Here is a 13,121-nt window from a genome sequence, read left to right as displayed (position 1 = left end):
TCTCTTTGCGCATTTCATCTAGCGGGGCCAAATCAGATTCTTCCGGCCCTGCAGATGGTTTCCGCCTTCAGCCATTAAACGGGGACTTTAATCTGTTTTACAATAAGGAAGATTGCGATGGTGGTGGGGGGTGGGCGTGCCCTTTGTTAAAGTGGTTTAATTTAAGATTGGACCTATTCTTATTTAAATTTCCTAGAAGGGAAAACGTAAACATGTTGCGAAGCTAACGAAACAGGTAAACAAAACGCAAAACAAAACCCACAGGAAGAATTTCGAAATACTTTATTTCTGTACAAAATAAAAAAGAAAAACGTATTTACAAGGAAAAAATGGTTTTAAAAAAATAACCCAACGCGTACACATCGTTTTTATCATTGACAGTGTCTAATACTACCTCTACGACATACCTCTGACAACCACATGGAAAGATATTAGCTAATATTATTCTTATTAAACTGAGCTACTGGTGGTTAGAGAGCCACTATAAACTTTCTAAAAGTAATTTGGATGACATCCCTATCATTTTCTACGATTTCGCTCCTTGCAATTCTACCAAACATCTGCACATTCATTGCCAATTGTTGAACACGTTTTGTTTTCAGAAAAGATTAATTTTTCTTCTTAAAAATACTGATTCACCTTTGCATTACAAGAGTTGTCAAGTTACCTCTTCTCAGCCTTTATTGGAGATGTCACGCCACGCTCGTCACAAAACAGGGAACGTTACGTGACATACTCCAGATTGGCTGCTAACGAGACGTAAGTTTCTAGTCATACAGTGAAGATAAAACGAGTGAACTTGAATAAGTATATATTTGGATGAATCAGTACTCCTGGATGTACTGTACTGTACTGGAGATGCATGGAGATATTAATGGATTAATGCAGTGATACTATATCTAACTTATCTGCAGAAAAAAATTTAAGGATCACAGGAAACCTTCAGAGGTAACAATAGAAAATCGCTTCTGAATTGACAGAAAAATTGTAAAGCCTAAAATCAAAATCAAAACTGAACTGGAGGTTTTGGAGTGTGTTCACTGACCCGAGAGCTAGATCAGTCACAACCATGGAAACCTTCCTAGTTCAATTAAATCAAATGAAACTTCCAGAACCTCACATAGAGTAAAGCAAAAATGGCTGAATTTCCTTATCACGAAAAAGAAATCTGAACCTGTTATATGTAATAAGGAAGTATTCACCACACAGCAACCTGCCACAAGTGCTTCTCAGCATGACCTTGTGTAGAGTTAATACAGCAACAAACTTTTCTTCCAAATGTTGGCCGAGATGTAACAATGTTTTAAAGGGAAAAACAAGTCTGCATAAATCAGTACAAATGTACCTCAAATATACATCTCACCCTAAAAAAGGCTGAATCTACTTTTGCAAGTCACCAAATAAGAGCTTTCTTTTTGTGATCTGGTATAAACTTTTAAGATTTTGATTTCAGCCCACATTTTATCTCCTGGTCAGTGACTTAATTCTAGTTTACATAACATGAAGAAAGATACTAGATTTTCTGAAAGCCTCTAATTCACATATACTTCACAGCAACTAATATAAATTCAAAACCATCTTAGATTTTGTCATGCTGTATCGCTCTGAAATAAAGCCTAAACAATGTCTTCTTGAAAGTAGACAATTGGTGCACCTTATGTTCTATTATAAGCCACACCTTTTTGCTTTAGAGAAGGGAGTTAATTCACGAGATATAAAACTCCAGCACCCTAAAGCTTTCTCTCCAGCAATTTGCATTCAAGAATGATTATACTCAAATGGCTGGTGAACCTTTCCTTATGTCTAACTATATAGGTCTGTGCTTTTAAATTAAATGTTTTGGTTTGACCTGTTTTTCTGTTTCTACAATTTTCTTTATATTGTTATTTATTTTGTTTTTTCTTAAAATATTAAATTATCTAGATTTGAATATCAGGGATTTATTCATTGATAACATCCTGGGTTCACACAAGAGGAAAACAAATAAGTGACAAACCAGACTATTCAGTTTAAGCCACTGTAGTTGTATTGAATTGAAGTGTGCGTGCTGCCGGCCGGTAATTAGCAAAAAACTGATGAGCTTGTTGTGTTAGCAGCTGTTGATCAGGAGTTTTACCGCATGCCACCTGCTCCCAAGCTGAGTCAAGCTGCCAAAATAAAACACCACAGAAAACATTTAGGTGTGACAAGAAGAAAATTAGAAGCTAATTACATTTGCTGAAGACTTCAACTGCAAAGTTTGTGCTTCTCAAAACTCTGCTCAGAAGCTCAGTGCAGTGTTGGCACTAGAAGTTTAACTATACCTTTGGTGCTGATTTCTGTGGTGTCTCTTGAAATCGCAGTATGCGCATGGGATGGCCTTTTCTTCTGTGCCGCTAAAATATGATTGTAAAAAATTGGCCATGTGAGAACAACTATCTGCTGCTAGAAAGCATTTGTATTCTTTAGGGGACTTAGATTTCTTTCCTTTGTAAAGCCATGGTGAAGAAAGAAACAACATATCTTCTAAGTTTACAGATTTTACTTCAATCTAGATCTATTTCTTTTAACTGCATGTAAAAACCTAGTCATGGCTAAGCTCGAGCTCATCACCAAGCTCTCTGAGGTAAAGAATCGGAGCAAGAATTTAAGGGACTGGGTTCACTTCCTCAAGGGAAACTATGAAATTAAAAGCTGCCAAGAACTTAAAACACTCAATTATCTGTCTTCATCATGTTAATCAGCCATTAAAGAGTCTATAAATTATTTATGATTAATCTTTATTTTGCAAAAACATTCACCCACCAGCTCTTGTTTTGACTAAATAGCATTTTACTCTCAGCAATAAGAGACTTGTATTGCTTTCTTTAGTAATCTTTTTTTTTTTAAGTTTCACTATGCCACCTTGAACACATGAACTTGGGCTAAAGTTAGCTATCTTGACCCTATTTTGCTTAAGAATTACCCAAATTTTTTCTGCAAACCTAATTTAGGTATAATATGGAGAAGAAAATAATAACAACATTACAGTTATGTCTTAAATGTACGGCATTGGAAGTGTTACTTAGTGACATGCTGAGGTCTAAAGCAAACACTTGAGAGCCAAAAGTCACCTGAAAATCCACAGCACTAGGGCATAAGAAATGATCAACCTGTGTGGTTTGGGGCAGGTTCTTTCCACTTACTCCAGTTTCAGACATCACAGAACTAGGTGTGGCAAAGGGGTTATGTTGGCCAAAGATCTCTGATGGTTTGATAAATGACGAATCCTTGGAAGGCGAGGGTAAAGCTGAAGTCTGGACAACACCTGAATCCTCCTAAAGACAAGATAAACAAACCATTTCTGAGAACAAACAGCTCATGCCAATTTTTCCTAGAATTGCAGAGGCAAGCAAAAAACCACCAGTAGTAAAAGTATGAATAAAAAGAAGTTATTGTTTTGATTGTAGTGATAAATGATGAATCACTTTTTTCCCTGTTTTTCATCTTATAACAGGAAAAATAGTAACAACAAAGCAAGCTCAAAACAATAGAAATCCTCAACAAACACACAAGGAGTATGTTTTATCAATCCCATGTGTAAAATGTTCATATTTCAGAATATTAGTGTTGCAAATCGACCACATCTCATTCTCCATACTATTCCTTGCAACGTATTCAAATTCTCAATGGTTTCTAGCATACCATATTTATTCAGTTATAAGGCACACCCCAAACTTGGCAACTTAGTCAAGCCAAGTTCCCAAATGGAAAGTTTTGTGAAAATATTCGGTTATAAGACGCACCAAAAGGTTGAGCATTAACAAAAGGTGTGATGGATCTGAAAAAGTTTCGCAGTTGCTTTGGCAGTGAAAGCAAATGGCGAAAAACTCCCAGTTCAACAGCTGAATATCAACATGCCACAGAGGGTGCAAGTTTCAGTACACAAAAAAGGCTGGACAGATGAAAAGGGCAAGTGTTATCTCTACACTGTTTATTCAGAGAAGGAAATTTTGAGCGAGTGACACACACGATTCGAGGAATTTGAAACATCGTTCGAATGATTGTTTTGTACTCATGGATATCATGTTACTGAGCACATGCTGTTAAGAACATATTCAAATTTCTGTTTGTTTGCTTTTGCAGTAAATGTTTGCTTTTGTTATTGATCTTTTGAAGTTGATCAGTATTCTAAAAGTAGTATTCCTTATTAATTCATAGGAATAAAGGACTGGATTACACACAATCTTCGCTACATCTCAGACCAAAAAGCCCTGCTCGTGTGGGATAAGTTTCCTGGTCATTTGATGGAGGCTGTATAAGAAACGGTTCTTTCAGAACCACCACAACAGCTCTTTTCAGAGCCACCCTAGTTCTTTTTAGAACCACCAGATCTAAAAACATTAATGACCAACAACTAGTGTTTTCTCCCGTTTTTGTAACTGTAAGTTCTGCTAAAATTGTGATCTTAAGATTTTGTTGCGCGAAAATACTCGGTTTTTAAGACTCACCCCAAGTTTTCAGCAGATTTTGATCCAACAAGCATATTTTGTTGTAAAAAATGGTGTGCATTATAAGTGAATAAATATGGTAACTTAAAACTGCATCACACAGCAGTGCATGATGATTTCATGAGATAATCTTTTGCTTTTCCTTGAGTTGTAAGCTTGGGATGCCTGTGGTGTGATTATAAGAAAAAAAGAAGTAATTCACATTACATACCACAACACACTCAACAATCATGTAACTTTGCTCTTGTTTAATTGCACTTGGTTGTTCCTCTGATCCATTAGCAGAGGATGCTGTTGTTGTTTTGCTCAACTTGGCATATTTTTCCTCAAGGGAAGTCCGTACCCTACAGGATGCTTTTTGCCCACTGCATGATAAGTGAACACCACTTTCTTCCTCCTCTCGTTTAATGATTTCATTGAAATCTGCTTCAAAATTGTCAGGTGTCTGAAAAATATATATACAACCGGTAAGTTTGAAAATGCAATACAGTTGTAAGAGGCTGGATTTATGTCTGTCACTCTAGAGGAATTCTTGTACACAATACAGAAAGTAAAATAAATCCCCTGAAGTCGGCCTCTAAGATACATGTACATGTATCAAGTGCATAAAGAAGTAATTCCATCAAAAAAAAAGTGTTCACAAAGAAGTCCCTTCATCTCCACATTAGCCCAGTCATAGTTGAAATAGTAGCTACAATCCAAGTCACACCTGTCCGAAAATGTACCCCTTTCCCAGCCCCTGAAAAAGCATACAGAGAGGAGCAGGGTCTTTCAACAAACTTAACACAGGTAGTCACCCATGTTCATTTTAATACTCATGAGGTTGTTGTTGCTGTCATTTACTGTTCACTCCAAAACATTTCATAGAATATTGGAAAAAAAAAAAAAAAAAAAACTGATTATAAAGTGTGCTGTTATAAGTAAACAACCACTTATGCTGTACCATGAAAATTTCTAATCCTAGCTGTAAGGGCACTTTTTTTTTTGTTTTTACATTAACTGTTATCTTCAAATATGCAACTTACATGTGCCATTTTTGTGTCATTCAACACTTTGAGGGCATTTTTAAAAGGTGTTGGAGTGCGTGGAGATACACTCAACAAAGTTCTTCTGATGCGTGGAGTTCGGAAAGGATCCTCGCCTGAGCTTGATTCTAGTGCACCAGGAGTATGCAGTGTTGTGTTGGTTAAACTGACTTTAAATTTTTCACTGGCTGGAGTTGAAGTCTGAACTTTGCTTGAATTTCCAGGAGAATTAAGGAACTGAGATGGTGAGAACGGCAAGGCCTTAATGGGGGTTGCTCCTTTAGGACTGCTGAAGGATGTTTCTGTATTGACACTGGACTCCATGTCAGTAGACTGAAGGAAGAGTGTTAAGGAATATGCCTCAACACAACAGAAATCAATAAAGACAAAAACATGCACAGGGTACATACCCTTTTCCAGAAACAAATTTGAAGAACTTTTCCAAGGCTCAATTATAACTATTTTTTTCAGGACTTCAAATTACACCTTTAACCCCGACATTCCCAAGAAAAATAAAATTCCAGGACTTTCCAGGTCCTGCAGAAACCCTGAATGCAGAAGAAAGAGTGATTCAATTTCCCAAACTCCATTCAATATATTTGTGAAGGATACTTTTCTTTTACGTCCTCGTCTTAGAATAGTTGGTGGTGTGCTAAATCTGTTCTGCATTACAGGTGAAGTAATTGGTATTAAAGATCTGAAAATGAAAGGAAAAATCTATCAAAACAAACAATCTCTGCACAATGTAGACATAAATGCTGGTCAGCTAATGTTTAGAAAATTCCAAATCAATGTCAGCTCTTTACACCCTGACATCAGTATGCATATTCTCCATACCATTCTCTATACATTTCCTAAGGTGCTGACTAGGAGAATGTATGAAACAATCAAGATCTTCTTAAGTTTGTGATCATTTCCTTTATTCTCCTGACCTTAATGTGTGATTCAGGGGTGATAATATAAGGAGAAATTAGATACTGGTCATTTGAAGGGCCAGGGTCAAAAGGTTGAAACTGGGCCCTGAATAATTATGTGCGTAGGATCAAAAGGGAAACAGTTCATTCCAAAAACTCACCCGCCATCCATCTGAAGACTGGCAATAGAATTCCCATCAAATCTGTACCCTGAGGAAACATGACATAGGACTTAATTTTCTATACCCAAAATTAAACAACATGGTCTTTGGCCAGTTATAATTTATTAAATTGGCATTCAACCTTTGCAAATAGTTCCAGGAATCGTTAACATTTTTGAAAGTGTAACAAGGTCTGTTTTGCAAGAGCAAAGCCTTCTAAAAAGCATCATTTGAATTATTACATGTACCTTTGACAACAAACTGTAAGTGCAAAGAAAAGAGCACTTCTTGAGTTGAATCAAAGGAATTGATTTGTGCCCCATTTGACACTCTTCCCGCTATAAGTAAGCAGAAGAGCAACACCTCAGGGGGCAAATTACTGCTCTCTGATGTCAGTCAATATGACCCTCCAAAGGACTTTGATGCTAAAGGTGATAGCACACTTCCACTTTAGAACAAAGGAAATCAGTTTTAGCAAGCTTAAAGTGTGTCCAAGAGCACACTTCGTTAGCAAAATCTTTTGCTTCATAGAACACACTTTATTTCAACCTTCTGACATACACCATCGATTGCCATTTTACAAGCATAAAAGACGATGAGATTCAGCTTCAAAGTCAACGTAACTCATTGCTTTTCGCAGTTTCTTCGAAGTAGTCTTTAGTCGGATTTACAGCACCCGATGGTGTGCTTTGCTGTTTTCAATCTTTTCTCGGTCATAAACATCGACCATTTCAAGTCTTGTGTATTGTGTTGTAGATATATTTTCTTGGACAAACACAAAACAAATCTCGCGTGGTAAAGTTTGGGGAATATTTTTTGAGCGGGTGAATAGCATGATGACCAAAAACGTTGTTTGCTCAAAGTAAACACGAGCATGCCATGCCAGGTTTGTCAAAATTCAGTTCCAGTGTTCACGCAGATTTTACTCTAATAAATTTCAACGGTAATTTGAAACCTAAAAATATGCTGGTGCAAGCAAAAGTCACAAGTATTTATATAAACAGACTATGCACTTCTACAAAATTTCTGTTGTCTTTGTAGTTTTGCTTGCCAAATTAAGACCAAGCTTGTCCAAACTCTCAGCCTTCATTTCCAAGTATTCCACTACGCTAAAATATCACAGAAAGTTTGGAGTGTCTTAGGGCTGGGAATAAACATAAGCCGCGTTTGGTTTCACGACCGTTCCATAGAGAGAAAAACATTCGTTGCTAGATTCTTGCTGGTTTTAAGAGGGAGACTGTTGTCTGACTTGAATCTCGCTCGTGTCTGGCCATAAATTTTTGAATGGGAGGGCTTGAATATGGCCAGATCAGACGCACTCGGCGGCACACATGTCTTGCTCTGTTCTTGCTCACTTCTCGTTTACTTGTCTCGCTCGTGTCAGCAGAATCATCACCATGACTTGTCATGTTTGATTCTCGCTGATTAGCATATTTTTATGGCTGGTGTCTTGCTGAGAATTTTTGTACAGGGCACGCCAATGATCGCACACTAAGCATGCCATCGATCGCACACTAAGTGTGCTATCGATCGCACAGTAAAGCGTGCTATCAATCCCACACTAAGCGCGCTACTGATCGCTCAGCTATAGAAGCGTGTTACTGATTGCACACTAAGAGAAACAAAAGATTTAGTGTGTTAAGTCTTGCAAAACAAAACAAGCGCGCTCTTCTTTGTTAAATCTATGCATAATCCGTGTTGTGAGCATGCTATCACCTTTAGCTTTAAAGTCCTATTCACCGAATCGAAATATGGCGTCCAATTTGAATTACCATTGTTTTGGACTTACTAGCCTCGTCTTGACATGGAAACATAAAAGGATTATCCCATGTGTGAGAGGCTAGTCAGTCCAGAACAATGGCAATTTAAATTGGACGCCATATTTTGATTCGGTGTATGGAGGGTCACATATTATTTATTTTCTCATCAATGCACAGGCTAAACAATAAGGCTAAGACAGCTCACAAGTGTAGAGACCATCTAATTGAAGCCCTTTTGCAATTTCCCTAGTATCAAGTCATTATAGCCTAGTATGTTTCTAACCTACATGGATTGTACATATATCTTATTAACCAAGCACGAGGGCTGTACTGGGAGAATATCAGCCCAAGGTCTTGACAGTATGAACCGAGGGCCGATATTCTACCAGTATGGTCCCGAGCAAGGTTGGTTAATAAGAGATTTATTATACGACTGAAGTTCAAAGGGACACAAGTGCGGTATAATTCGGGACCATTCAGGACAGTGCCCGGTCCAATACTGAGAGAATATTGACCAGCAATAGAGCATTTTGATTGGTTGATTTTAGTTATTGGCCCTCTGACTGCCTGAGTCGTGCGATAAAAGGGAGTATTGTCTATTACAGAGTACCTCATAGCCACTATCATAGGTGTTTTTGTTTTTTTTTTTAACTCAGAAATTACACAATGCTTCCATGTTTAATTTTGCAGGCACATGAAAGTACAGCAAATTACATATTAACTGAAACAGCTCTACAAAGGCTTACCTCTGGTACCAGGAGATGTCAGTTTTGACAATGCCAAATTCTTGCCCACACTACCACCCTTGTCAAATGAACTGATATCACCCCAAGAGGAGGGATCAGAATCTAACAGGGCATCCGAAGACCCAGGGGACAATATGAATGTATTTCTAAAGGGAGACATCAAGCCTGGATTTGTTCCATTGTTGTTGTGCTTTCCAGTTGTACTTTGTAGAGTATCTTGATTTGCTGGTTTTGGTTTTATATTTGTTAAATCTGAGCTACTTCTGTTTCTGGTGCCTGAATAGCTGTTTTCTTCAATCATTGTTGGTGAATCGTCATTTGATGAATGATACACTGCCTCCTCTCTCCTCCTCTTATCTGCTAGAGAAACAAATTACAATGAACTTTCACAAGCACATACCTCACTCAGACTGGAATTTGATATCTAGCAAAAATATATTATTGAATCCTGTTTCAGAGCTGATTTTCTGCATAATTAATCATACCAAAGGCAGTTTTTACAGTTAACATTCCGAACAATCAGGGTTCTCAATTGAACTGTCACCAGTAACACCTGTCACGGGTGTCACTAGTAAGTGTTACAGCTGTCTAATTAAAATCGTCTATTAAATGTAAAAGAACAACTTTGTGAAGAGGTAACTGAGTTAACTATTGACTGTCAGCTGGTTTGAAATGAATAGCCTGTCAGCAGAGCGCTAGTCTCCCTTACAGTCTTTTCTGGCGTCGTCATGCAAGCAAAAACTCCCCCACCAATGGCTGCTCACATTCGAACAACATTCCTTTCCCATTGTAATGTGTTATCCAATCAAAATAAAGTTATTGTCTGACAAACAAACAATGAACACGATATTTTTATTCCAGCAAATTCACAGGAAGCGCATTAGCGTTAGTTTCTAAAGATGGAATGCCATGTCATCGAAACTCTGAAGAAAATATTAGATACTGTAATTTCCAGCCGTTTACCCGCGGGTAATCTGTTGATTTTTCCTAAAACACGCGCCCCTGTGGGAGGGAGGTGCGGGTTATGTAACAATTTTGAAATCTACTGGCGGTTGAATTGAAGAAAATTCTCACCTACCTGCGTTTCCACCCCTCAGATGAATTTTATTGTATTAAGAGTGCCACAAAGGGGCGCGAAAACATGATGCCAACTCAAGTTTATTTTACGCACAATTAGCTGTGCGACGAACAAATTACTATCGGCACGCGTGTAAACAAAACCTTGATGGTCACAAAAATAAACCGAGGATGACCGGTGCATCAGTAACAAATTTCCAGTTGACACTAGCTTCAGCTGAAGAGAATTTTCCTGTTTAAAGGGACTTGTTAGGCCCAGTAGAACCAGAGATATCAAGTATTTTTTTGAGAAATCAACATGGCACTGAACGATCATTCGCACAAAATGTGGCCACGAATTTGCATTCTGTCGAGTATGCAACATTGTGAATTGTAGAGCACATTTGTACAAATTTTCTTTGTTTTCAAGGTGCGGGTTATCCACCAGTGCGGGTAATCTGTTGAATTTTTTTTTCGCTGCATGCAATAATCGGCCGGAAATTATGGTAATGATCGCTGTTTTGTTTGCCCAAATCCTGTGGGCAAATTTATAAAAACATCTCTTCTCTCTTCTATAATTACTGTTATGGCTTCTCTCTGATTCGAATTCAAGCTCTCAGTACCACAAGTATCTCGCACTGAGTTGAAAGCATCTTCATTTAGTCAGTTTCAACGCTCAGATAATACGAACTCTATGGTTGGTTTGATTATTGAGGCGTGAACGCTTTCCAGAATATGGTAAGTAAATGCTGATTGGCCAATTTCCAGAAAGGAATGTTGTTTGAATGTGAGCAGCCGTTGGTGGGGGAGTTTTTGCTTGCGTGACGACGCCGGAAATGACTGCAAGGGAGACTAGCAGAGTACAGAATGTCCAAATTATCATAGATTATGCTTTACAACATCTCTACAATACTGAAATATGGTTGCCTTATTGAATTATATATTATAAATATAATAACAGTCACAAAGAAGTATGAACATATAACTCCCATTTTAATAGACTTACATTGCAATTGGTTGCCTGTTGAATACTGCATTACTTAGAAAATCTTACTGTTAGTATATAAGGCTATCAATGGACTTTCACTAAGTTATATATCCAATTTGCTCAGCTTTTGTACCAGCTCCTACTCTTTGCGTTCTTGTTCAAATAAGGTACTTCAAGTCCCGAGATCTTAGCTTAAGTCTTATGGTGATCGAAGATTTTCTATTGCAGGACCTAAACCATGGAACAGCATACCCACATCTTTAAGAAATGCTGATTCCTTGAAATCTTTCAAAAGACACTTAACGACATATTTAATTCACCAAGCCTTTTTCGATTTGTAAATATATTTCTATTTAATTTCCATGCTTATATATAGAGCTGCTAGATTTTTCAGTGTTCTTTTAATACATTTTGTGCTATTGTTAAGCGCCTAGAGCAATTAGTGATATAGACGCTTTATAAATAAAGTTTATTATTATTATTATTATTATTACAGTAAGTACATTCTGACCCAGGCCTCTCCCAGATGTTGCCTTCTGACATACTGAAACAAGGTTACTGTGAAAGGCCCTGGGTAGCTTGGCCCAATGGGCCCAATACATGACCTTTGGCCATGTATTTTAGTGTTGTGCATAAAGGTAGTGCAGCAACAGCAGCACAATATTCTATTGATGATGCTGACTCCTGACAATCATTGCCAAACTGAAACCAGTCATGTCTTGAGAAATTATTATCTGAATTTGGTAACATATGCTCATTATTCAGAATTCTCATCAAATTAGGATTTTCAATAGAAAATGCAGTAGATAGCAAATACACCCTGTTTACATGAAGGTAGGGGATGCCAGGTAGGTGTCAAGCAACCCACCTATCTGAGATAAAAAAAAATGACCCGGGTTTACATTTGCAACCTTTCTATAAAAAATCAAGAAATGGTTAGATATTCTAGTCTTCTCGGATAGGGACGAACAAATGGAGGTCCCATCTCCTGCAGGGTTGGGGGCAGGAGATGTTAATTTCCCACACACGAGATTACCGTGCAATGGACGTCCTCCCCTGGGGTGGGATGGGTGGGTTTACTGGGCCCGCTATAATTGGCACAAGCTGTTGCGGTGTCCTTGCCTGTCAGCCAATCTAATAAATTAAAAATTAATCTTACAACCCTGCAGAACCCTGGGGTGAGATAAGTCAATGGAGTTCCTGCACACTAAAAAGCTTAGGAGTTAAACCTTTGAGAGAACACTCTTCTGCATCTCTTGATCTCAGCTTGGATGCATACATGCACATTGATTTGGCAAGTTGACCAGGAATTACTGACTGAGGGAAAAATCAGTTGGCTCACAAGTTACAGCAACACCTCATAATATATTGCATACAGCAGAATGTTTAGCTTATTGTATAACAGTTAGAATGCAGTTTAATGTTTTACCTTTCTTCACTGACAGAAGATGTCCTTTGCTGTAACGCTTTTCAGACTAAAGTACACACAAAAATAAATTATCACTTTGGCCCTTACATAATATTATTACGGACTATAATCAGAACTAAGTGAAGAACAACTCATATTTAACGAAGCTCAGCCAGGCACCCTCTCCAACTGGTAGCCATGTTGAATTTTTTTTAACAACTGGAAATAATTTATTCAAGCCACAACAACCAAGCTCTCTGTAATGGTTTTTTATTTGAGGATGCATATATATATCCTTGGTAGGAAAAGGGTTAAAAGATCTGCCAAGAACAAAGTGTAAAGCTTATTAACACAAACATGATTATCACTGAATTGTATAGGGGGAAGTCCAAAGCAACTCTTAATTCCCAATGCACTAGCCTCTCTTTCTTTACAAACTACATTATGAATCAACTTTAGGTTTCCTTACCAAATGGTATCTGATCTTTCTATAGTGATCATATCCTGCACTTTCCACTTTTCTTCTCATGGTTGAATTCCAATGGTTCTTGATAGAGTTATCAGTCCTGTGGAGAGTTTTAGGCACCATCAACA

At 37.8% G+C, this 13,121-nt stretch overlaps 1 protein-coding gene across 5 annotated transcripts in view; it reads right to left on the bottom strand.

Moving 5' to 3' along the window:
* Window positions 1-265: 265 nt before the first annotated feature.
* LOC111345081 (myb-related protein A) overlaps window positions 266-13,121 on the bottom strand; it is an 18,004-nt gene continuing 5,148 nt past the window's right edge. For 2 of the 5 annotated variants that reach the window (XM_088751998.1, XM_022952338.2), the window contains exons 6-15: window positions 12,997-13,093; window positions 12,549-12,594; window positions 9,076-9,432; window positions 6,570-6,618; window positions 6,107-6,191; window positions 5,495-5,827; window positions 4,681-4,914; window positions 3,093-3,296; window positions 2,304-2,375; window positions 266-2,147 (exon numbers count right to left, since the gene is read on the bottom strand). In XM_088751998.1, the coding sequence (XP_088608124.1) occupies window positions 2,010-2,147; window positions 2,304-2,375; window positions 3,093-3,296; window positions 4,681-4,914; window positions 5,495-5,827; window positions 6,107-6,191; window positions 6,570-6,618; window positions 9,076-9,432; window positions 12,549-12,594; window positions 12,997-13,093 (1,615 nt within the window). In that variant the 3' untranslated portion in view covers window positions 266-2,009. Of the gene's footprint in view, window positions 2,148-2,303; window positions 2,376-3,092; window positions 3,297-4,680; window positions 4,915-5,494; window positions 5,828-6,106; window positions 6,192-6,569; window positions 6,619-9,075; window positions 9,436-12,548; window positions 12,595-12,996; window positions 13,094-13,121 lie in introns of all 5 variants that reach the window. The other 3 variants (XM_022952339.2, XM_022952337.2, XM_022952340.2) reach the window with 2 other exon arrangements.

The sequence above is a fragment of the Stylophora pistillata genome, chromosome 3 (assembly GCF_964205215.1).
Source record: "Stylophora pistillata chromosome 3, jaStyPist1.2, whole genome shotgun sequence".
Lineage (NCBI taxonomy): Eukaryota > Metazoa > Cnidaria > Anthozoa > Scleractinia > Pocilloporidae > Stylophora > Stylophora pistillata.
This window is presented reverse-complemented; position numbering and strand designations above follow the sequence as displayed.